Below are 25,886 nucleotides of genomic sequence, written 5' to 3' on the forward strand. Positions count from 1 at the left end.
ATTTGGCCACAGAACTCTGGATGTGGTCTCCCCAGTGCTAAATAGAGACGTTTAATCGCTCCCTGGACCTGTTGGTGGTCCTGCATTGGTGGTGAGAACAGCATCACCACGAGTCACGGTGGAGGACTGTTCTCCTCACTAAGGGCACTCACATCTCTAAACACAGCCACTGGTGGAGGAAACCTTCCCACCCACACAGGCACAGCGGTGATTTAGCACTAAATCTACAAGAAGTCTATCTTCTGCCCTTGACAGAGTAAACTAGAGTTTTTACTAGTGGATACTTACATACCAGGGACTCTCTTTCATACCATTAACCAAGTGTGACGACCAATCTCACTGTGAGCTTAAAGACATCAAAGCACTTCAGAATGATCTACAGATACAAGCGGGCTGGAATTAAATTCTCTCATTCAGTGGTGCAAATTAAGAGTAAATCTCATTTCAAAGGGGTTACCTGAAATGTATATAAGCACGGCAGACCACAGTTAAAGAAAAGCGTTACTTATTTCTGCAAGTCTGTGTGCAGTTTTAGCTGCTTCATGTTCTCTCATTTTTTCACTTGTCTGCCATGTCTATAACACTTAAAAGAGATTTTTTTTAGAATAGGACTGTCAAAAAGAGCAAAAATGTCAATAATATGCAAAGTAATTATTCCAACTGATCATGAGAAATTATTTTTTAAATAGTTGTAAGTGGGCTAAATGACAAAGTTATAAATTTGCTAGAACTTGAAATTAAAATTAAAGCTTTCATTGGTGCCAGTAATTATATGGAAACACAATGACTAAGTATACGTATTAGGGCACTCAATAGCCATAAAAGCAATTTATTTAGAGAATGATTCTATTATTATACTATTATTACAAATCAGCAGTATCATCCCTAAAGCCAACAGAGATGCACTATTATAAAATGGTGAATGGGATCACATTAAAGACCATACAGTTTAAAAAGTTATTAAATGACAACTGTAATACATAGTTGTCAGCTGGTACAAACTGCTATAATTTCACTGAAGTCAGACATTTTTCCATATTTTTTGTACACTCCTTTGCTATTTGCGCAATCATTTACATCCTTAAAAGGTTCTGAAGTGCATGAGAAGATAAAAAGTAATTGAGGCCAAGGCAAATCTATGCCATTTTAATTGTTAAATGGCAGACTATTTCAACATATTTGTATAGTCTACTACTTCATATTGTTGAAGTAATTAGTAATATTAACATATGTGCATACATATACATTTATATGTGTGTGTGTTTATAAATAATACTTTAGCATGATGACAGATTTTCCTATCCATGACTCATAAACAAATTAAAGCTTTTCTCTTAACTAAAAATACCCTGAAAGCAACATTTTGACAAGCGCCTCAATATTGGACATCATGAATACAAAAAGATTAAGAAAATTATATTGCTAAATTACCATTTTAATTCTTTCTAGTAAAATTAATTCAGTTGCATAAACTAAATGCCTACTTCTAAAAGAAAAAAAGATTTGTTAAAAAAGGATGGCTGAAAACCATTACTCTAAGACAGCTCACATGAGACACCACAGACCTCCTGGGGGAAGTCACAATTTGATATTATGATAACAAGTTTCCGTACAATATTCAGTTCCTGATTTCTACCGAAGACACTGTTAGATGGGCTCAAAGCAGGCACCTTGTTTAAAAAACAAACATCTGATACCTACTATGAAGAAATGTTGGCCCCTGGACTATATCTCCTCTAGTGAACAAAAGTCAGCACCCAGGCTCAGGAACAGGTCCTTTCTGGTTAATGGTTAGCACCCTCCCTTGCATGCTTTGGTCCGCACCAACTACCACTCTTCCAGACAGTTCTCCATCGTGACCTGCGTGGTAGCACGGAGCATGCTGCACTCGATGAGCCAAAAGGATGAGGCCACCCTGGGTCTTGTGCTGGGCTGGGGGGCTCACTTTGAGGGGAGGGAAGTGGAAGGGAAAGGAGAAGACAACTCTGTGAAAAACCACCTCAGTGTGCACTCACCCTAAGGGCCAGAGGACAAGCCACCGCCCGGTTTATTAGCTGGGACAGAAATAGCCTTTTTATGTCCTACCAAAGAAGAGAGGGGGGAAGAGCTGTGATGTATGGGGGCTGTTAGGGACATCTGGCTCGTCCCTCAGGATACTCTGCCGCAGAGTGCAGCAATGGCAGAGTCCAGGAGAGCCTGGACCCACCAAGCTCAGCCACCACAGCACAGCCTGCAGACCACAGTCTGTTTTCTGACACACAAAAAAATCAACATGCTTGTACAATTTATAGGAAAGGCTAGCCTACCAATAATCCTCTGTGTTATTCCCAAACATATTTTTAAATATTGGTTTCTTTCATTTATCTAGAAAGTTCCAAGGGAGACTGTGAGAGAAGAGTTTCTAAGGGTGATTTTTCTATGCCAGCAAAGAAAACCTAACTATATCCCTAAGGCATATAAGTTGGATGCCTGAATTTATGGTATATGTCAGCCACAGTTTTGGGAGCTGGAGATCTGCACTGGAGTGGTATTAAATCTACTCTGTTCTCACAGACTACCTCTGAAACACACTCTTTTATTTCATGAAAAAGCTCTCTTCCAATATCTTTTCTAATTAGTATGAGCCAGCACAATCTGTCAAGTAAAAATCACAGTATCACAGTATGCAATAAAATATGCATACTGCCACATTCATGAAGCAAAATTGAATTGATCAGTCAAGCAGTGTGCTGGCATAAAACTGGAAGGCCTCTATTGCTTTGCCAGCACTGCTTTGATTTGATATTCAATAGAAATGCTGAATGATGAATAGTAAGCAGAGATTTCTCACAACATGACTAGATGAGTTGTAAGTAAAATATGGAATCTGCAGTAACTGTGTGTGCTAGTGACAATTAAAATGTTAATTGGGTTTAACGTTTCAATAGTTGAACAGATGACTCAATATAGAGATTTTCTTTATATGTTGGAATGTGTGTATTTGTGACAAAACAGCTTCTATTCATCTAAGGATAAACTGTGGATTTTCAGCCAGCTCTATACCTTGGAAAGAAAAGTTTGGATCAACCACAAATTCTGATGGATAGGCAAGAACTAAAGGACTTCTACCAAAGCAAGTCTACAGTGCAGGCTGAGTCGAAACAAATGCACCCTTCAGCACCCGTAACAGTCTGTTTGCCCCACGCTTGAAGCAAACAACAACAAAGAAATATGTGAAGAAATTAATTTTAACGTCGTATTCACACAGGTAAAATTATCAATAGACACCGCACTGAAGAGATTCTGACCATGATGGATTTACAGCAGTGGGAAGACATCTCAAGTCTCAATCGCCAGTACTCTAACGTACTCATTTCTCTGTACTAGTCAACACCTCATGTCATGAGTAGGTGACATACCTGTGCAGACTGTAGCAAGAGCAGACAATTTAGACATTTCTGCATGCAAAATGTAGAGTAATTATAAAAGTACTTACATATCTGGTTTCACGCCCAGCTGCTCTCTGCAGTGCTGTTGATACCTTGTGCAAAATAGATATATTAAGAGCAAAGAGTTACTCTGAGGAGCAACTCAGATTTTCATCATTGCGACAAGTTATTAATTGCTCAAATTCAAGAAAACTTCAGTATTCCAGAAAGATTCATGTGATACATGAGAATAAGGTATATTAAAGTTTTGCTTGATGTTTATTGTAGAAAATATTATTTCATCTTTACTGCTCAAAAACATTGATCCCACTCAATTGAGGATGGCATTTAAATTATCTCTGACAACTCTCGACAAAATGCTTATTAGTAGATAGTCATAGGTGTGGTTGCCCCATGAAATTTAAGTTACATTTGCTCACAAAATAACCTGAAATGGCACCTTTCCATGTTCTCATTTGCAAGAACTTGCTTTCATCTGTCTAACCCGTGCTATTTCTAAGGCATTTACTTACAACATACACTTTTTTTCCTTCCTGTCTATGACTCTCTTTTACCCTCAGTTTAAGCATTTTGCTCTCTCATTCTGAGGTCCTCACAACCTTTAGCTTTGTCCCTATGCTGCATCCTGTTAAGCTCACCTTTTGCCCCCTTTATTTGGTTTCATGACTGCTGACAGATGCCTTCCATTTGGTCAAGGCTCAATTCTCATTTGCCCAAGGGAGTAGGTTTTGGATGCTATAGCTCAACTTAGTAGCAGCATTTTAACCACTTCAGATTCAGAGCAGGCATTGGAAAACTTTCTCTCAATAAGCAGTCTCTGCCTGCTTCTTCAGTTACTATCATGTTTCCATCTTTCAGTTGCCTGAAGCCCACTGTCACCACTGCATGCTGGTTGACAGAAGTAATTTCAAAAGTGAAAACTGGCCCTGGTTTTGGCTGGGACAGAGTTAATCTTCTTCCTAGTAGCTGGTACAGTGCTGTGTTTTGGATTTAGGATGAGAATAATGTTGATAACACACCGATGTTTTAGTTGTTGTGAAGTAGTGCTTACACTAGTCAAGGACTTTTCAGCTTCCCGTGCCCTGCCAGCGAGAAGCTGGGAGGGGGCACAGCCAGGACAGCTGACCCAAACTGGCCAAAGGGATATTCCATACCATGTGACATCATGCTCAGTACATAAACTGGGGGGAGTTGGTCATGGGGGTGTGACCACTGCTCGGGGACTGGCTGGGCATCAGTCGGCAGGTGGTGAGCGATTGCATTGTGCATCACTTATTTTGTATATTCTTTTATCATTATTATTATTACTGTTATTTTCCCTTCCTTTTCTGTGCTATTAAACTGTCTTTATCTCAACCCATGAATATTACTTTCTTTTTCCCGATCCTCTCCCCCATCCCACTGGGGGTGAGGGGGAGTGAGCGAACGGCTGTGTGGTGTTTAGCTGCCTGTTGGGTTAAAACACAACAGAAGTGTACATTGAATATAGCCACTCAGGAATGCTGGTTCAGTGCCCTATTTTTGCATGGTGGACTGGACATTGTGCAGGATATTTTAAATGCATTAACTTTTGGATGTGTTCCTCTGCCAGAAATCCCTTTGCTCCCATTTCCAGTTGGATTTCTGCCATTTTCACTTTCCTAGAGCTACCACAACCAACTTAAATTTACCTGGGGCAAACTGAGTACAGAACCCTCTTCCCTTGGTTAGTCATCCTTCTGAGCCCAGAAGACACATCAATATAACTTAGTGAAACCAGTTTAACACCAGTATAGAAAGTTATCCCTGCCTCTCACTACCTGTTTCCGAGTTATCCAGGGTAAATGGATGTAGCAGACACCCCCCTCCTGTGAGGGCCCAGAGTTAAAAGGAAATCAGCACTTAAGAGCAAGTCTATTTATTCATTTAATTATCCTATTATTTGAAAACCAATAATGAACATGAAAAAAAATGTTCTGAAAGATGTTTCCAGTCATTGATGCTAGAAACATTGGCTCCTCTATAGTAAGGACACACAGACAGGATGAAATCTGGGAGGTGGCCTGCAATATGGAAGGCAAGGTATGAAGGATTTCTTCCTCGTGGATCCTAGCCTCTGAAGCCTTAATAAACAGTTTCTCTTTCATAATATAGCTCATTCTGACTTCAGAAAAGCATCCTGCAACAAAGACTGCACTGACTCCAGGGCCACAGTTCTGTCCTTCCATGTCTTTTAAACCACCAGACACTTCTACTGATGTTGCATCTCTCAGCTGCAGCTTTCTGTTGCCATAGGCTCTATTGTGATTTTGCTTGCCTTGATATCTACCTGGAAAGAGCCCTGGGTGTGTGGGTGGGCTTATTCACCTACCTTGCCAACATCTGACTCTGTGCTCATCTGCAGAAAACTTGGAGAAGACTCGCATCGGCGCTGGAAAATTATTTTCAACAGAGAACAGACTTATTAATGACAAGAGACAAAAGGAAAGGAAGAGAAAAAGTCAATCCCACATACTGATGGGTTACCATAGTCAACGGGTCCTGCAGGACTTGATCAATGACAGCACACAGCTCTTCTGTTTGTTGTCTGAGCTGGGCAGGGGAGCACATCTGAAAAAGGAGGATGGATCACTAAGTTAACCTTTGCTTTTTGTTTTCAAACAGAGATTTGAAAGACGTATAACAACACTACCTCTGAATGGGTGTCCAAAGCAGGGCCTTCAGTCACACTAGCAGTCTTGGCTGGCTCTTCTAATGCCTGCAATTCAAAAGATTTTGGTGTGATATGTGTTACTGAGTTCAAAATTTTAAAACCCAAGCAAACATACACTTTTTGCAATACTGTGTTTCCAAAGGTGGCACTTTCTGTTTCACCATGGAAATATGGAAAAAGAAGAAATTACAGGCCTAGTAAGGTTCTTCAGTTTACCAACTTCTGATTCTGAATGGGGGGGGGGGGGGGGGGGGGGGGTGTTGCAGAGAGGGAGATAGAGTATTCAAGCTAGGTGAATTCTCTTTACTTTTAGAGATCAGAAACTACCAGTTTAAACTGTCTTCTCCTTCAACAATGCCCCCCTCCTTCACAGTAAATGTAACGCAGTGAATGTGCGCCACGTGCCACAGAGGGGTCAGGGGGCTGCCTGCCACGCACCATCGGAGGAAAACCACCAGCTGTAAGCAGGTGGACAAGGCACGGGTCCAAGCACACAGGAGGCCCTTTCTTTTCCTCCAGTAGACATTTTCTTTAAAAAGTGCCTTCTGTTTAAAGACGATGGTGATTCCACATTGCAACAAAACCAGTGCTTGACGTTTTTGGATTTTAGCCTGAAATCAGAAATGTATGAAATGAAATACGTGCAGGTATGCAATCTCTCCAAAACAAAACACAAGCTTCTTGTGCTTGGATATACCTCCCGCTTTCCTACGCCCATACTTGGAGCAGGTTTGAGAAAGTGGGAATCAGTTTGCTGATCCCTCCGCTTTATCAGGAAACTCACAAAACATCCTCAAAAGCCAAACTCCAGTGCTCAGTTCCCTTTTCATCTTTGTCCAGAGTCTGTGAGGCACACTCTCACTGCCATCACCCATTTTTGCTTTGAAGCAATTTTCAAACAGACTCTGTGCCAAGACCAAAAATCACTCTGGAAGCCTGCTGATGTGTGAAGCTGGACTACAGACCCACAGAGTTTGTGGATTTGTTGTTTAATACATTATGTTTTTTCTGAAGTTTCATTTTGCTACTTATTTGAAAAAAAATAAATGATAATAAGAGAAAAAAAGAACATTCCTGTAAAGCACTTTTTCATGCATGTGGGATTCTGTGGGAATGGGCTGATCCCACTGAGGTGGGTATGAGGGCTGCCAGTCATAGAAGACCTACGTGGAGCTGGGAGGAAAATGGCAGAACCTTTAAAAAAAAGAAATAAGCGTATACTTAAGTAATTGTTTCTGAGCTTAACTTTGCTGAGTACATTTTTTTTTCTTTCCTTGTCCAGCTACTGGCAACATACATCTATATATGGGTAACTGAAAAGTTAATGGCAATTTACTTTTAATATTATTCTAATACCATCCACAAATGATCCTGCACAGAAGCACATTTATAGAACACCATGTCTTCTATCAGAGAGTACAGTAAGAAAAAATGAACAGTAGTTTCTTTCCAAACAGATTTCTTCCCTCCCCTCCAGCTCTAGACAAACCTGTTGACCTTAGAGTAGTTGTAGTTCAAAAGGAAAAAAGTAAAAGAATTATTATTTTTGACATATAGAAATTAATGTAATCTTATCCCAAGACAGAAGATGAAAAGATAAGTAGTCTTTCTCATCTCTGCTGTCTCATCACTGCTATCCAGCTAAATTCTCAGATCAACAGACAGTCCTGTAGAAGAGGAGGGCTCAGCTAAAGAGAGCTCAGCACTACACTCGAGTACTGTGTCTCTGGTTCAGCTTCAGTCGAGATTACATCCTCCTGGTAAACATAAAATGAAGTGATAAAATTAAGTAGAAGAGTCATTCCAGTACTTATGGGGGCCAGGACTGCCAAAGCAGCCTGTTGTAGAGAGATGATGAGTCTGAATGTGAGTTAGGAAAAACAACAAATTTTAGTCAGTCACAGGTTCGGAATGGAGAAATTGCTAAGCTTCTGTCCTGGTTTCGGCAGGGACAGAGTTAATTTCCTTCCTAGTAGCTGGTACAATGCTGTGTTTTGGATTTAGGATGAGAACAAAGCTGATAACACACTGATGTTTTAGTTGTTGCTAGGTAATGCTTACACTAGCCAAGGACTTTCTAGTTTCCCGTGCTCTACCAACTGAGAAGGCTGCAGGTGCACAAGAAGCTGGGAGGGGGCACAGCCAAACTGGCCAAAGGGATGTTCCATACCATGTGACGTCATGCTCAGTGCATAAACTGGGGGAAGCTGGCTGGGGGGGCCGCTGCTCGGGGACAGGCTGGGCATCGGTCGGTGGGTGGTGAGCAATTGTACTGTGCATCACTTGCTTTGTGTATTATTATTATTATCATATTATTATTATCATTTTATTTAAATTATTACACTGTTTTTGTCTCAACTCACGAGTTTTTCTCACTTGTGCTCTTCCAATTCTCTCCCCCATCCCACCGGGTGGGGGGGAGTGAGCGAGTGGCTGCGTAGTGCTTAGTTGCCGACTGAGGTTAAACCACGACAGCTTCTCAAAACCCCCAAGAAAGCAGTAGGGTAATGAACATAATAAAGTAATTGTTGAGAAAAAAGACATGTTTCTGTCTCATATTCACTTCACCAGAGCAGTGGGAGAGGGTGAATACAATCAAGGGTAAGAAACAACTGCCCAGAAGATACTGAGGAATCTTTCTAGAGGAACTACAGCCACATCCACAAACCCCTGTTCAGAACTAAGACTCTGGATAATTTAAGTACCAAACATCTATCAGTTTCAGTAGAAATTGGGTACCCAAATATCTTTGCATTTTGGAGCCTTCATTGACTAAAGAACTCAGGTGAGCGCAGCACCAAGGCCTATGCACTCCACAGTTCCCCTGAGATACGACCATCATGCAGGAGCCATGCTAGAGAAAGCTGCAGTGTTCTTCTCCCTTTTTGAACCTTTGGGGAAGGAAAATTTTAATTTTCAAAGTGATCCATATAATTTCTTTCACTGTTTTATCTCTTTTTTTTTCTTTTTCTTTTTTTTTCTATTTGAACAGCCCGAGTCCTCCAAAGAAAGAGAAAAAACAAAGAGAACTAGATTTTAGGCATCCCTATTACCTCTACAAAGAAAAAAAGTTCTGTTTAATCTGTTGTTAGCTTTTAAAAATACAACTCTTTTTTTTTTCCAACACTGCCTTTTTTTTTTTTACATTGCCTCATAGAAGAAAATGTGAGGTTAAAAAAGTAGGCCTAGCGTTTCTGAACTCATTACTGGAGTTATAATGCAATAATGTTATGGTTAATTGAAAGCATTAATCTACAGTACTGTTGATTAGTGTTATCAACAGTGTTCAAGCTTCACTTCCTATGCTGATGGTCTAACAATATTAAAAGTGGAACATTCCTATTTAGGCATTCAAACTTTTTTATTATATGTGAAAAACAATAGTGGGACCACAATTTAAAAGTGGAGTGCAATTTAGAGAATGAAAATGTATTTGTGACAGAATTTAAATGTTCAGATGAAATAACCAGTTGTTGAACCACTGATTTTTTCCTTGCAAAGGGCAACTTTGGGGGTGTGATGCATATATGCCATTGACATCAGTGATGACTACAACCCTTCCCTCCTCTTTCCCCCAAGCTATTTGATTGCTAAAGCTGTATCAGAGCTGAAAGGATACTGGTAAATGGTCCGAACAGGACCTCCAGTATTTTGTTAGAAGAATTAAAGGTTTGGCAACATATAGGAAATACAGAACATTGTTTCATCCACCAATGAACCACATCAATAGTAGGAGAAAAAAATAATATTGCAACCTGGATCTGACACAGCTTCCTTCTTACTGTATTGTGAAAACCCTGGGCTGAGCAAAAGCCAAGAAGTTTCCTCTTCTTTTATTTCTCTTGCATATTTTTACCATCAGTATCTTTTCCTAAGCCCTCAGCAGATGCAAAAGAATCCCTCTGTATAACGGAAGTTCACATACGATGAGTTCCTTTAATTTATTCCTTGAAGATCCTGGGAGATGATACTGAAAAGACCTGACTACTTTTCCTCTTATAAAATAATTAATACTAAAAGCTGCAAGGCCTTTGAAAGAAAGAGGGACCTCATAGCCTGCTCCTACATTGGCACACTTGGTTATTATTACAGATGGACTTGGTCCTTTATCACCCTACGACTGCACAAATTATTTCCTTTCTTTCTTACCACTAGGTATTTACCTCCAGCCTTGAAAAGCATTTTGACATGAACACGTAATCTGGATGCAAGAAATTCACCTAGTAAGTGCACACCAGAAGTACTTGTGGAAAACTAAAATTTTTTTACCAAAATATTCTCATCAAAGTGTTGTCAGAAATGCTTTCCAGGTCCAGAAAGGTCCTGACGTGCTTGATAATAGCCAACTGTCCAGCAGTTAGGTCTACTATCTGAGAGTGGGAAAAATTGGCTTCCAAGTTCCTGCTGTATGATTTCAAGGAGCGACTTGAATATGCATTTGCCATGATCAGTCCCTATACCAATGGATGTTTGATAATACAATAGGTAAGAGTTCCCTCAAGGCAAGAACTTAAAGCTGGGTCTCCAATGTAACAGATCATTGGCATATTTCCTCAGTTGCATTTCTTTCTTTTCATGAAAAAAAAACCCTCTACCCTCTTTTTCCTTCTGCATGAGAAGGAAAATGCATTTGTTTTTTTTTTCTTTTTTCTTTTTTCCCTCCACAAGAAGAATATACTGCACTGCTGGCATTCTGCTGTGTAGGTGATGGGATACAATTACCAGGTCTTTGGAGTTTTCCTAGAAGTGTAACATCATGTGGAAAGACTGTTTTAGACTCTCTTGAAGTTAGCCAAATTGCATTGTGACAAGGGAAAACGTGAAGAACAGCCATAAACAGACAAAATCAATAACCTAAAATATTTATTCTTTAAGACAGAATATTTCTTTCTACATTTATTTAAAATTGAAATTATAGTTCTCTACTTGTAATTAGTTGATAAATACAAGCCAGATAAGTCAACAGTGCTTTCATTTGCACCTCTTCCATCCATAGCCAATTATACCTAGTGCTTTTCAGAAAACTTGGTAAGTATGCGATAAGCCTCGACTGTGAAGCAGGTGTGCTTCATGGCACACCCCATCATCCTGGTTTCACCACAGTTCAGATGGGGGAAGTCTGACCAGAACATTTGCAGCATTTCTCCCCGCCAAGTCTATATGCCCAGGTTTCCTTCCCATCAAAATGATGCCCAGATAAGGGAAGTTCACCCCAATCAGCATGCAGAGAGGGTGTGTATCTGGACAAACACAGCAAACCCAAATTCCCCTGCATAGACCTTGCTATAGACCACAGACCACTGAATTGTTAAGAGAAGAATTTTTTGGTTTGCAATTCCAAGGTGTCCAACAGTTTTTGGGTTACATCTTAAATTTGACATAATTCTGAAGATTAAGTAGGATCTGGTTTAAGAGACTGTCTACTTAAAGTTAAGAATTTTTCTGTAGCTCCCTGAAATAAACCCTTCATCACTACCTATTTTGACTGAAAGATATTTTTATTGGTATTTGATAAATACAATTTCTAAATAATAGATGCATTTTTTTTTAAATACTATCTGATTAGGAATGGAATTTTGAATTAGGCTGTGATCACATCTGTATAACTGTAGAAGCTATACAAGAGTGAGTGTCAGTAGAGGGGTGACTCACTGAATCAACATTAATAAGGCCAGAAGGAACCACAGTGATCACCTAGTCTGACCTTTTCTTTAAACCACAGAACTGCCTGGAATTACAGTATGAAGTACCAGAAAAGTGTCCTGTCTTGATTTTTCAATTTCTTTGATAAAGAGCCCATTTCAGTCTCCGGAAATTTTTTCTAATGGTTAATTAATTCTTTCTGTTAAACTTTTGCCTTATGCCTACATTAAACTTGTCCATCTTCCTCTTCTAGCCAGTGGATCCTATCATCTGCTGGGCTGAAGAGTTCATTATCACAGTTTGTGGACCTGCCTCATCGCTATGAATCTGTGTGGCTATGATGGCACTGCTGACTGACAAAGGTTACCACCACCTCATTATTACCATCTCTGCTCTCCTTGCTCAGGCACTGTGGAGCTGTGACCTTGCTGGTGAGGACACTGTCCTGACAGCCTTGCTGTCACCCTGTCTCCCAGTTCACCTTCCCTGTGGAGCAGCCCACTCTTGCTGCTCCCTGACAGAGCCTGACCATGCTGAGGGTAAGTCCCTTAAAAACAAGTTTTTGCTCTTCTGGCTGTGAAGGAAGTTACAGCCCAATCTTCCAAGAGATATCCTGGACTGGGTTTTTTCTGAGCAGAGCACAGGTGATATGAAGAACATCAGGTTCATACAAACTCAAACAGCTGGAAAGCATGCCAGTTATGAGATTTGATGAGATTAAGCCACTTCTGGGGTTGCCAAAGTATACACATATATAGTCAATAAGCCTTTTCTTCTTTGCTAATGAGCACAGATTTGAACAACTTGCTTTGAGTAAGAGTACTGGAGGATAAGAAGAACACGTTTTAGAAAAACCATTAAGATGATGATTGCCTAATGGTTTCATAAGAAGTTGAAAAATGTTGGCTGAAATTAAAGCATCTACACACACGGAAAAGAAAGAATTGACTTGAGAAAGAAAGTTAGACACAAGGAGACAATTTAGAGGCAGACAAAACATTGTACCTTACATGACATATCAATGGCAGTTTTCTATCACGGTATCTAATTAATACTGCACATGAATTGTCACTAGGATCACCTACATCACAGTTCTGACTAATCTTATTTCTCATGACCACTCAAATTAAGTAATATAATTACTCATACAGTGGAAAAAGTTGACTTCTGAGAATGTGCATTCCCAGTTCAATTGCATAGCAAAACACTTTTTTAGCACTTTAGGCAGATGATATATTCCTAACCATGCATTCAGCTCAGTAGTATCTGTGCCTTGCAGATATTACATGCCTGCCTTCCTTGCTAAAAAAAAAAGCCACTCGAAAACTTCTCCACATAACCATTATTTTAATGTTAATAAAACATCCCTTATGTAGTTAAAATCTTATTGTCTTGAACCTCTCTCTTTTTAATCCAGTGCATAAAATGCATTGCATAAAATGGGAGCAACATAATTATTGTCCTTGAGCTATAATATAGCATGAGTTCCTTCCTGATTCCCTCCCCAATATTTTTGAGGAGAAGACTTGGATATTAGGGCTTGGTACAATGGGGCCTGTGTGTCCCATGTGACTCCTTCATGCTTCCTTTAAGAGCCATACTCTAAATGCATGTCAGCTAACACAACAGGACTAGCTTAGGAGCACTGTAATTAGCTGCTGGTACAGATCAATATGAAATTATTATCCATAATTCCCAAGATGAGAGAAAGCATGTAGCCAGGCCATGCTGAAACATACAGTAAATTAGTCAAGAGCCTCTCCTGAAGGCAACTCCTGTGGTAGAAAATTGTTTTCTTATTAGTTTTACATGACTCTGCTTTCGCTACTGAAGGATACACCAAGACTAGCATTTTCAATAAAGTGGTGGATAACCAAAAGTCTATCTAAACACAGATATCTTTTGAATCATTACTTTTTCTACAGATACTGGCATTAGATTGTAGAATTCAGTTTTATGTATTGGGAGTAAGTAACACGCAGGTTGTGAGTCAATGCCCCAGAGAGAATCAATGAGACCACCAAAAGGAATCCCCTTTCTTCTGAAAAAGTGCAATCAGATGGCTGACATTAACCCACTAGTTCACATCAGGAGTGTGCTCTTAGAGTGAATACCCTGCTCAAAGTCACCTACCTGGCTTGGTTTGCAGAGTGGTGCAGTCTTAGAGGGCACAAACTGTATGCCTTTCAGATGAAGTCAACTATGAAGTGGCACTTCAGGAGTCCACCAAATGCTTCCAGCCACTAACAGCACTCTGCCCAGACAAACCCCTTCCAAAATACATTCTGTAGGGGTGCAGGATCCCCTGCATCAGATATTTCCTCTACAGAGCCATTTCTATTGGACCACATTGCATGCTAAAGCAGACATAACTTTCATTAGTACATTCAAGATTTAAGTAAGGGAAGGATCAGGTTTTATGCAAATGATTAAAAAAATCATTCAAGGTTAAAAGAACATTGGAAAAGAAAGGAATGTCCCTTTTTTGGAAAAAAACAAATCTTATTTATAGAAGTTAACTGATAACTACTAGATCATAATCAGTACTATTTCAAGGACAAAATTATCATCTTCAAAATTTTTACACAGCTAAGTTCACCCTCTCCAGTCTCTTAGGCTCTACAAACTTCTAGCGAAATCAGCTGAGCGGTGTATGTGAATACATATTTAAATGTGTAGTTAGGAATGCTTAATCTTACAGAAATTAATCAGAGGCTATGTTCCTGAACTAGGTCCTGAACAGAAAGATTTTTTGATAAAGTTATAAACTGGGTGTCAGAGTGATTAAGTATGTCTTTAAACATATAAGACACTTAGCTCATTGCTCATCATAGACAATTTTTGTTAAACTTAGTGGGCTATTCTTTTGTGCAAAACTAATTTGGGAAAAAAAAATTAAAAATAGACACTGGTGGGTACCTTGAACCCTTCATGCAAAATTTAAATTTTCAATTGACTTCCAAAATTGCATTATCTAAATAAGGACTATGCAACTCAGCCTTTGTTGGCTGTGTCTTTGGTAGTAAACAAATGCATTAAAGACTGTTCTTTGGATCTGCCATCCTACCCTACAGAAAAGGATTGTTACCCCAAACTATGTACTGGGAATGGACGCCTGGCCCATGCTAACTGTTGAAGTGCTCAGGGAAGTTGTTTGGAAGAATGGTAGTTAACAGAGGCCGGTGCAATGGCCAGGACCGTTCTCATAGTTTAACAATACAGCTAGTCGAATTTGTGTATCTTGGGATGTTAAATTTACTAGTATAAGCATAGCCATTGAATAATCATTAACTGACCAAGACCTACTGATGGCTAGGTCCCAGAACCACAGTGCTCCAGACACTTTCCAGTAACAAAACAGACTCTGAGATGTTGCCATAAATGGCAATTCCTTTAGGACGGGTTTTTTTTTCTTTTACAGTATATTTATTTGCAGAAATTCAGATTAGTGAAGGTTTTGATCTTCAGCGGAAAGTGGTTGACCCTGAAAAATGGTTGAAATTATAATCCTGAGCAGTTAGTTCCCAGAGCTTACATTCTGCAATATCCCCCACAGAAATGTCAGCATATGTACATAAAGTTGAATGGTCTCAAATATACAATGCAATTCCCATGTCTTTGAGCAAACACTAACCTTCTGTTCCATAAGTAATGTGTTTGTAGGGATTGCTGCAAATGCCTTGTAGTTTGTCTTGATCTTGTACTGCTAAAAGGGTAAACCAGAAAGCAGGAAGAGAAGTAAAACAGGGTAGAAGAAGGAGAGGGAGAGAGAGGGAAGAGAGGGGAAGGTATGACAGAATGAAAGATGATTCCAATTGTCTTGCAGACATGTTGCAACAATACAATGCTTACGTATTACCTAGGAAAGCTATTTCTTAAAGTTTCTGTTAAGATTTTAAAGGACTGTAACGTACATCTTTTGGTTTTAGGAATTAAGTAAGACAAAGTGAATTCTCTGTACCAGCTTATAACTTCCAAAGTGATTTTGACAACTTTCTGCTGACTACTATCCTTAAATTAATATCAGGAGAGGCTGTGAGTTTTTTCCAAGTTAGCTTGTGTTTTGATATGATAATGCACAGCTACTTCTGCCAGTACATACACCTCAACAACTGCTGGTGTGTGGTGTGATCCTGGACCACTAAGTCAGAGGGCTTTCTGTGATTGGCTTGAATGAGACTGATTAGGATCCTTAAATGCTGAATTACTTGCATGAGTGGATAGATCATTTAAGTCATATCACAGCTTTTTATCTTCTGAATATGTAACTCTACCACCCAAAAAAATATTTCAAAATAAGCATAGGAACTTTCATGCTCTAACCAAGCATACAGAACTGACAATCTAAACCATACAAAATACATGGTTTTGGGTACAAAAATTCTAAGATCAACCTTAAAAATTATTCCTTTTAAACAATTTATATTTTAGACAATATTAGCTTGCCCAGTTATTTTTAACTCTTTAGAAACCATACTTTCTACATTTTCTTTGCAATTATGGAGGTTGAATTCAGTAATTTTTAAATGATGGATGAGATTCTTCTATACTTATATCAGTTCAAGAGCTAGGATTCTTAATCGCATGACTGCTGGAATTTTTTTTTTTTTTAACAATTAAATAGGGATTTGCTACATAGTTCCCTTTTCAGCAACATTCTAATAAAAAATCATACATTCACACAATAATAGAGTTTTAAGTTATTGATTGATTATTTCTGTGATAGTCACCCAGAAATAAAGTTACTTGTTAATCGGTTCAGGTTTTTTAATGTACTGCTGTCTGCAACTGTGAATACTGGTGATTATGAGATAACAGAGTGAGCAGCATGCTCAGAACTTTGGGTTGTTCTTTTGTCACTTTTTTCTTTTCTTTATATCTAATAAAAGTCTTGATGGCAGTAGAGGGGCCAAAATTTTAATTCAGATAAGAGAAACTTATATCATCCTTGCACCTCTCTTGAAATATTGTAGGACATCACCTTTTAATTCTTTCTATACATAATGTTATGTTTGCTTTCAGCTTTACTCATATTCTTTAGTGAGAAGTTGAAGACTGACAGACATTCAAGAAGTCAATAATCACAATAACCATATTGAATGAACAGTCTGACAAAGCAGATGAATGCAAATGCTGGAAATGCACTTTTTTTTCTTTTTTGGGGGGGGCGGTGTTAGTAATTTATATGGGATTTAGGGATTCTAACTTGGATGTCTACCATTTAGACGCTTCAGTCAAAACTAATGCCTTTTATAGTTATAGGCATTTCTACAAGATAATTAATCTCATCCCAAAATAGGCATCTAGAAAGGTAAAATAAAATCATCCTGTAAATACACCATATTCTCTTCATTAGCTACAATAGAATTGCCCAAGTTGTGCTTGGATATCTAACTTTCAAATGTCAAAAGGCATGTGAGTTGAATCCTGCCCTTTGATCATTTAGACAGCAACACTCTGCTATAAACGTGTAGGTTCATATATATATTTCTGTATATACAAAATCTATATGCAGATAAGACATAAAATACTGCACACTGAAGTAAGATGGAAGACCAAAATTCCAAATATTAAATTTGGCATATCTACAAAATGTATCCTTGTTTGCTTATAATTGATAATCAATCGAGAATATTATAGAATTGAAATGTAAATGAAATGTAATGTCTTCACTAGCCCATGGGCTTTTACATATAATGAGATGGACATCTTATATGATGAGAATACTGTGACCACTTTGTAATTGTACTCTTACATGAACTAAACAAAGACATATCAGACTGTTAAAATGTAAAAGTTTCTATATTGCTTTAACGTGCTTTATCACTTCCAGATACTGTAGAACCTGTGAGCAATGTACTATTGTCACAATGTCTGAGATGAATGGAAAGTCTTTAATTCAGTTTCTCATCTATATGGATATGTTTCTTCACACATTAGTTTGCATTACTTAAAATTATTCTTCGATGCCTAAATACATTTAATAATCTGGTTCATAGGAATCTAGCAGTATTTTTAAACAGCCGTGGACAGTAAAGTCTGCTGGCCTGCACCATGGTCCAGTCAGAAGCAAACCAACTCCGATATCAAAGCTTGGGCAAATATCAGCCTGGGGAGTTTAGGGGTAAATGTCCTACTTTTCTTGCTGAAATGATCACCTAGGGCACCTACAGGGCATTGCAAAGTGTGCTAGACACATACCTATAAAGGCTTAAAATCAGCGACTAACCATGAGAGTGCAGAGCTTCTCATGAGTAATCTTTCCTCCTTTGTTGTAGGTTTTGCAGCTGTGCTGAGCTCTGTGTTGCTACAGTTACTTTGTTCCCCAGCTGTTTTGGGTAGATCTACATGCATTTCTGTGCTACATTCAAATAGGAAAAATTAAAGCATATATAGGAATGATACCCCATGAAACCACTGCAAAGAGTTTTCAAACAGCCAGAAGTTTTTATTCTAATCTGTTCCTGCACAATCAGCAATTTTATCTGTCTCCACTCCATCCTACTGTTCATTTTGCTATATTAGGTCCAAGAGGACACTATTAAAGTAGCTGCAAAGTCCAGCGAGAGGGTTTTTATTTCCTGTGGTCTCCCACAGTTCACACTTCACACTGATCTGTGGATTTATGTTTATATTCACTTTGCAAAATAGTCGTATGTTTAAATCATTGGCGAACATAAAGATAAATATATAAAGCATGGGAAAGCACATGTGTTTATATATACAAACGCAAACAGATTTGATGTAAGTTCATAGGTTATTCTTTGATTTGCATGAATTGGTCTCATGCATAGGCATAGATATATAAAAGCTCTCCATTAAAGAATCCTTTTTGCATAATTGCTTTGATATCCTGCTAATGAAACAGTTTGATGTGAATACTGAAAAGTATATCTAATGTCAAAATTCTGGTTTAATAAGTGTTGGTTTAACATGTCGTAACATTGCTTCAACCACTGTTGGAGCAACATTAAGGTCACAAAATCACACATGCCAAAGTCAAGGACTTCTAGATGCTGTGGTTTTCCCTTGATATTCACTTAGCACATTCATGCTTGCAAAAATTTTGTCATGCATCAACAGTCATCAGATGGAGCAACCTGCTTTTTGTCTAGTTCTAAAGTTGAGCTGATTGGTACTAAAGAGACCTAAATGCTGCTTAGGATGTTAATGTTGTCTCTCCTCAATCTTTTCCTTTTTTCTCTGGAAATACACTGGGATTTGAGGCTGGAGTGTTATCAGAGAGCCTGGTACCATTAACACATCAGCAAAGTCCATTGAGCTATGCCGTAAACTAGGTATGGAAAGAAATGAGAGCAGGAGGAAAAGGGGGTGTTGAATGCACACTATTATTAACTGTAAATGAAGTTTCAGCCTCACATTTTAAAGCCACAAGAGACCTTTCCTGCACTAAACACCCAGCTGCATTTGATTTAGAGATTTCAGATCTTCCACATCCCCAGTGGAGCCAGCTTTGTCTGCATGATTAAAAATTGCACCAGACTAATGGTCCAAGTCTGTTAAACTGGTGGACACTCTCCCAGTCTCAAGGGGGTGGTGGGGCAGTTTCAAAAGTGCCACCATATCACATGGTAAAGCAGAATTAACAGGAAAAGGGACAGTAGGGAGGACAGAAAGGGTGTAATAACCTCTGCAAATATAAACCCAGGCAATAGCTCTGTGTTACAAGCAGAGAATTTCCTTACCGCCAGAGAATCTCACAGTGCTCATTGCACTGACTAGCAGAAACTGCAACTGCTTTGCAATCTGCAGGCTCAGTCATGCCTTCCAGTTTTGTCTCGGGGGCTTTTTGCTTGGAATTTCTACAATTTCATTTCTTTTTTTGTTTCATTAAGTAATACTGACAGGGTGTAGCGACACTGTACAGCTGTGCTTGGCACAATGGTTCCTTTTGGGTTGTTTGGTTTTTAAAAGAACCATTCATGACAATTGCTACTTTGTGCTGATTTAAACCTCTTGTTTTCAATTAACATTTTCCAAGCAGTTCAAGTCACCCCTGCCATGGCCAAGCTGTTAGGAACACATATGACACAACCTGATCTGGCAGACCAGGCTGTAATTTTGTGCCGTGAACAAATAAATCAATAAACTATGATAGCCTTTCTGTGATGGGCAGAGCTCACATATCAGCAAGAGGAGGCACAAAGGAAGCATGGAGTGCAAAGATAAGATAAAAGAGGCTGGAAAGCCTTCTGCAGCTCTGATGTCTTCTGCCACCAGCTCTTCCTTTTTGCATGGCAGTTCCTTTTGTTTTCACCTATCTGCTGTATGTTTTTTGACCAGCTTTCCTTTCCTTCCCTTTCCCATTCTTGAGATTTATCTTTAGGTTTAAAGTGTGACTGGTTCCCAAGCCCTCCTGCAGCAATTGCCATCATTGCTTATTCTCACTCTGCTGGGACTCTCCTGTCTTTGGGTGGATGACAAACAGCAGGAGCACTGCTGATCTGTTGAGTGTGAGACTTCTGTATTTGCAGTAGCCCATGTTGTAGGAAGCTTGGCTTTTTTTTCCCTCGCCCTCTATCTAGCACAACAAGATGAGAGAAGTACCAAAGAAAGGGAAGAAGCAGGAGACTGTCCTTGTCTTCCCTCTCTGGCTCTTGGGCCCATAGTCCTTGCTCAGGCTGAGCTCAGACATGCCTCTGGGCTGGTCCCAGAAAGGCACAAAACGGCTGGGGTGAGTACAGCCCCCTGGGGAGCAGGGAGGACAGGCGGGATGGGGTGCTTGGGAATTGGTCGTCACTGGAACTGACAGTTCACATCAGTCAAATTAAGCTGCTTCTAGCTCAGCCCTGCACCTGAGATCACCATACATCTATTACTTTCAGTGTGAATACATGTGGATTTACGTTAGCATGAGGTGTATAGAACATGTTTTATGGTTTATTTTTGACACACCAGTGTTTTAAGTGAGCTTCAAAAGTAAGTGCACCAAATGTATGTCAGAGCCACTGGACACAAATCCATCTTCAGTAGTATCTCCTCCCACTCATGAATAAAGTATTTTATTTTTATGCTAAAGGATTCCTACAGCATCTTTCCCCATAATACAGAACACATTGCTAGCAATTTGATATGGTAAGATTTAGTCTTTGTTATCTTTGCTATCAATACAAAAACAGTTCCTTTTTAAACATTTTTTTCCACAGCTCATTTATTTTACCAGCATTGTGCAACACAGATGTGATTTTTCCTACAGGGACAAAGAACTATTAGAAAATAAGCATGCACCAAGAGTACCTTGGGTTTGATGTTCTCATGGTCAGGAGGCAGGGAAAAAGATTGTGGTGCAGTCAGCTCTCTAGGTCTTGATGGCAGTGTGCCTGGTGACTTGTCTGAGACAGGAGATCTGCACTTTAACACTGGTGAGGTGGCAGATTGCTCTGGTCTTGGAAAGGAGGAATTAGACCTATAATTTGTGTGCACCAATGAAGAATTAAGCTGCAGTGGATGGGAATTAATATTACCAGTTTGTGGAACCGGTGGAGTAGAATGAGGCCGTGAGAGAGACCACTGCTTCGAGACACTTGAAGGGGTAGGAGAGGAGGCACTCATCTCCTGAACAGACATTGGGGATGAATCTGATTTAGATCTAGAAGCTGAATGCAAAAGACTTGGGGAAGGAGATGAGTGTTTTTCTAGGGTGGGGGAGAATACACCACTAAGACTGGTAGAGGAAAGCAAAGGATATGACTGGCAGGGAAAGATGGGGGAGGAAGTTTGTGCTCTCTGAGCCTTCTGAGGTGCCCAGGACCTGGAGGCAGCATACTGCAGCCCTTCTGGAGAAGGAGAGGTAGGGTGTGCAAGGGAAGAGGGTGCTGGGGCACAAGGAGGAGGCAGCATAGACTGCAAACCTGGAGAGGCGACTGATTTTTTATGGGAGGAGACGGGGGATGACAGAGGACTTTGGGAGTCTAGAGGAAGTGTTCCAACTGGAAGGTGCTTTTTAGGAGAAAGGGACCTCGCCCTAGGGGTGGGATGAGGCTTGGAGAGTAAAGGCAGATGCCGAGCCCATCCTGAAAGCCAATATTCCTCTCTGCTTGGAGAATCTGGCCTTATAGGAGGGTTTGAAAGAGATTTCTTCGGGGTTGGGGGAGTTGTTTTGGACTTCTGATCTAGTGCGAGTGTTGAGGAACCAAGTGAGCAAGGAGAAAACGTGGGACAAGAAGCAGGGGAAAGCGGTCTCCGCTGAGAAGAGCCTGATCTCAAAATAGCAGTTAAGAGGGTCAGTCTAGTTGGCAGAGGGGATCTGATTCCTGACTTTGCTAAATTTCCTCTAGATGACATTTGTGTGCAAGGCTCATTTATACTACATATAGTTGAAGAGGAGCCATAAAGAGAGGGTGGAGACAAAGGTTTAGGACTAGGAGATAATGAATGTGTTGTTATATGTACAGGGACAGGAGATAAAGCATTCAATCTTTTGGAAGAACAGGGTGATAAAGGCTGAGATGAAGATCCTTGAATTTCAGCTGAACGTGGAGGATCGGGGGAAAGACTTGGGCTCTTTGCTGGAATGGAGGATGTGGTAAAGTCTCCCAGTTTGCAAATGCAGCCAGAGGTATAGAGACTTGGTGTTTGTAGGTTATCATACAATCGAGGAGTGGAGTAACAACTGTTTGATGCAGAGGAGGATATTTTAGACATGGAGGGGGGTGAACTATGGGAAGCAGACTGAAAGTAGAGAGATGAATCTTGCTTAGAAAACCCAGTTGCTGACTGCCAGTTGTTACGGGAGTCTTCCAGCGAAGAGGCTTGATTCAGGTTAACCATGGCACCACACACTACTTTCTGATTAGTTGGAGAAATTAAGTGGACAGCAGGTTGTTTAGAGGAAAGATGATCAGAGGTGGAAAGAGTAGAAATTAACTGGAGAAAAAAGAAAAACAGAAATGTTAATATAGGTGGAACCTGTGGAACTGTTAAGCACCCCACATTTCAGTCCTGTGGTCATGCATATAGTGTTTCCATTAGTACTGCTCTGTGGGTTAAAAGCACAAGGCTGTCTTAAACTCAGGGATACAGCCTGATGGATACAGCTCTCAGGGGAGGTGACTGAGCGCAGACAAGTTATGTGTTACTTTATTTTTACGAGTCCTCAGTTTTGTTGACATAAACAAGGTTAAAGGCTACTGTATTTTTCATTTTAGGTAAAACCCAAGACAGTTGTGCCATCAGTGTCCAGAATCACGTGATGTCATTTGCGTTGTGCAAACACAACAGAAAGTGAGAAAATTGCAATATTGTCCCATCTCACTTTACCAGTTCAGTGGAAAGTAGCCTTTCTGTAAATGAGATTCAAGTCAAGTACTCATTTTCACATTCAGTAAACAACACATTTTCTGCAGCACTGTGATATCAGAGCAAGAAATTTGCTCAGAAGTACTTAAATCAGACATCCAGTTTGTTTTTTCACTTTTCTTGTCATTCACAGAGCAGTGCATTTCACAGTTTGCAGGCATATGAGAGTCCTTATCCCCTTCTACACCGTCCTACAATACACTAATAAAACAGTAATGAGCTCTTTCATGAGTGCCTTTTTTCTTAGGTCTATTCTAATTAGGACTTGTCAAAACTAATTAGAGCTTACAAGTATATTATCAACCTTTTATACAGTTTTGTGCTTCTAAAGAAAGAAATTCTCTCAAAATCTTCCAAGTTATTATAACGCCGAAATTAAAAACTGGGGTATACACAATATGAATAAAACATATCGGTATGAAATAGTGAGCTAAGTCAGCTGTAAAATCAGAAGGCTACAAATTATCACCTAACTTTTGACTGAGCATTTTGGAAGCAGGGAAATCGACTCTAATCCCTACAAACTTCATATAAATATAAGAACACCTATTTATCTATTGTCTGATACCCTGAAAAGATTATGCAATTCTATGAAAGACAATTATAACATCCAGTTTCTACATTCATGACTTGCACATGGCTTTGGCTCAGCTTATGAATTCTATTTTTTAGTATACATATCTTCCCCATAAGAGAGAGGAATTATTATTACTGTATCATATAGTATTGATACATCACAAAACAAAAATAGGTACAAAACATATAATTTTCAAATGAGAGCACATGCTGGAAGCAGCTGTGACAGGAGTTGCTCTCCTGTCTTACAGGTTTTAAAAGGCTAAGCTATACCTAAAATGCTAAATATGGGTTAAATATGCACAGCAGAACCCTATTAGCCCGTATAACTTAAAACAAGTGAGCTCTTCCTGCTAAATGATACCAAACAAATAGCAAGCCTTGTAAACTGAAGATATTTTCTGTATAAGATACCTTCAGAAAAGCCAAGGCATTGCCTTGATTTATAGAAATAATCACCAACCATCAGAATGCCTTTACAACCACACTAACTTCCCTTTATTTTATATGTTTGTTAAGGTGTCCCATTTCAAAATGGAAAGCCAATGGACATATACAGTGCAAATATTAGAATATAAAAATGAATGTCCATGATACCATTATACATATATTCTATTGGATTAAGAAATTATGACTCTCATTGAAAAAGCTGCTAATTAAGAATAAGAAAAAATACTGGAAATTGAGAATAATTTACCAATATTTATGCATTATGAAAACATGTTATTAAATATGTTATGAAACAGAAAATTATTTAACAAGTTAAAAAGCAGCATGGTAATACGTCTAATAATTTGGAGCAGCCTGATGAATTTAATAATGAGTTCTGGAAGTTGATCAACTACCAAAACAAAATTGGGGAATGAAATCTCTATATTTCAAAATAGAATGGATAAATTTTCCTTACAAAGAAAACAGATTAAAAGAAAATGAGGAACGAATATGAAACTCCATAATGAAAGAGCAGGATATGCAATACTTCTGATTAGTTAAAACTTAATAAGAAAGATTTATAAGCAACTAGGAAAATGTTCATGGTAACAGATGATAAATATGCTCCTGTAAGCATGATAAAGACATTTTGCTGTCGTATTCTTCCAGTTTGAACACCACTGAACGTTTACATGCTGAGCTAATTGAGCCATTATTCAAGTCTTCTGTAAAGATTTTGCTATTGTATTACAGTGTTAACTACATCTATAGATTATCACCCTCTTATTTACAGGATCAGGGAATCATATCAAAGTTGGTAGGAAGTGACTTCTCAAGGTCATCTAGTCCAGCCTCCTACTCAAAGCAGGGCTCTCACCAACACCAGCAGGTCAGGTCAGCTGTGGTGGTTGTGCCTCACAAAGTCTCTAAAGCCCAGCACCCCCTGGGCAGCCTGTGTCAGTGCTGTACCACCTCCCAGGGAGGAAGCTTCTCCAGATGTCCAGCTGGGACCTCCCATGCTTCAATTTGTGGCCATTGCTGTGTCACCTACCACTGCACAGAAGAGTTTGACTCTGTCATCTCTGTAACTACCCTTCAAGTAGTTGTGAGCTGTTCCCAGATACCTCCTTGACTGCTTCTTGGTGGGAGTCAACAAAGCCAGTTCCCTCAGCTCATGTGTGCCCCAGCCACCTTTATAACTTTGTGCTGAACCCCCATTTCCTTCTTCACGTCTCTCTTGAATTTGGGGGTAAGGGGCCATCAAAGTGAGCATGGTTTTACAGGTGCAGCTTCACCAGTGCCAGTAGATGAGATATAACAACTTCCATCGATCAATGGGATTTGTTTTACCTTTTTTTTCTGTTCAGTTTCTCTATTGTTTTAAAAAACTTCTGTAGTTGTACTGGATTAGTGCAGAGGAAGTGAGTGACAGAGGTAGATTTGTGTTCCTTTGCTCTGTGATTCAACTGCCAGCCTTTTTCTCTTCTCAGGAGCACCTCAGATATACATCTCCCAGAAGTGTATAAAGAAAGTTGAAATAGGTGGCAAGGTTACCTTGGCACGAAGGGATCAAGCAACTTGAAAAAGGTCTTGTTGCCTCATAGATGACGATTCCAGAAATATCAAAGAGCTCATAATCTTAATATTGAGCCTTGCCCAGGAGACCTTCAGCACATTTGAAATGGCAGAGCTGAGCTGGATGCAAGGCAAGTGGTCTTTCTGGTGAGATCACATTGTTTTGGAAGGGCACAAAAAATGTGGTTACTTATACTAGCAAGGCCCTGAGAGATGTGCTG

At 39.5% G+C, this 25,886-nt stretch overlaps 1 protein-coding gene across 1 annotated transcript in view; it reads right to left on the bottom strand.

Moving 5' to 3' along the window:
• The window catches only part of MLIP (muscular LMNA-interacting protein), a 119,191-nt gene that overhangs the window by 39,335 nt on the left and 53,970 nt on the right, over positions 1-25,886 (bottom strand). Inside the window, exons 4-9 of the mRNA XM_009333256.1 lie at positions 21,022-22,650; positions 15,398-15,469; positions 6,100-6,165; positions 5,934-6,017; positions 5,779-5,838; positions 3,476-3,520 (exon numbers count right to left, since the gene is read on the bottom strand). Coding sequence (XP_009331531.1) covers positions 3,476-3,520; positions 5,779-5,838; positions 5,934-6,017; positions 6,100-6,165; positions 15,398-15,469; positions 21,022-22,650 — 1,956 coding nt within the window. The remainder of the gene's footprint in view (positions 1-3,475; positions 3,521-5,778; positions 5,839-5,933; positions 6,018-6,099; positions 6,166-15,397; positions 15,470-21,021; positions 22,651-25,886) is intronic.

This window comes from Pygoscelis adeliae, unplaced genomic scaffold, assembly GCF_000699105.1.
Source record: "Pygoscelis adeliae isolate BGI_AS28 unplaced genomic scaffold, ASM69910v1 Scaffold57, whole genome shotgun sequence".
NCBI classification, from domain to species: domain Eukaryota; kingdom Metazoa; phylum Chordata; class Aves; order Sphenisciformes; family Spheniscidae; genus Pygoscelis; species Pygoscelis adeliae.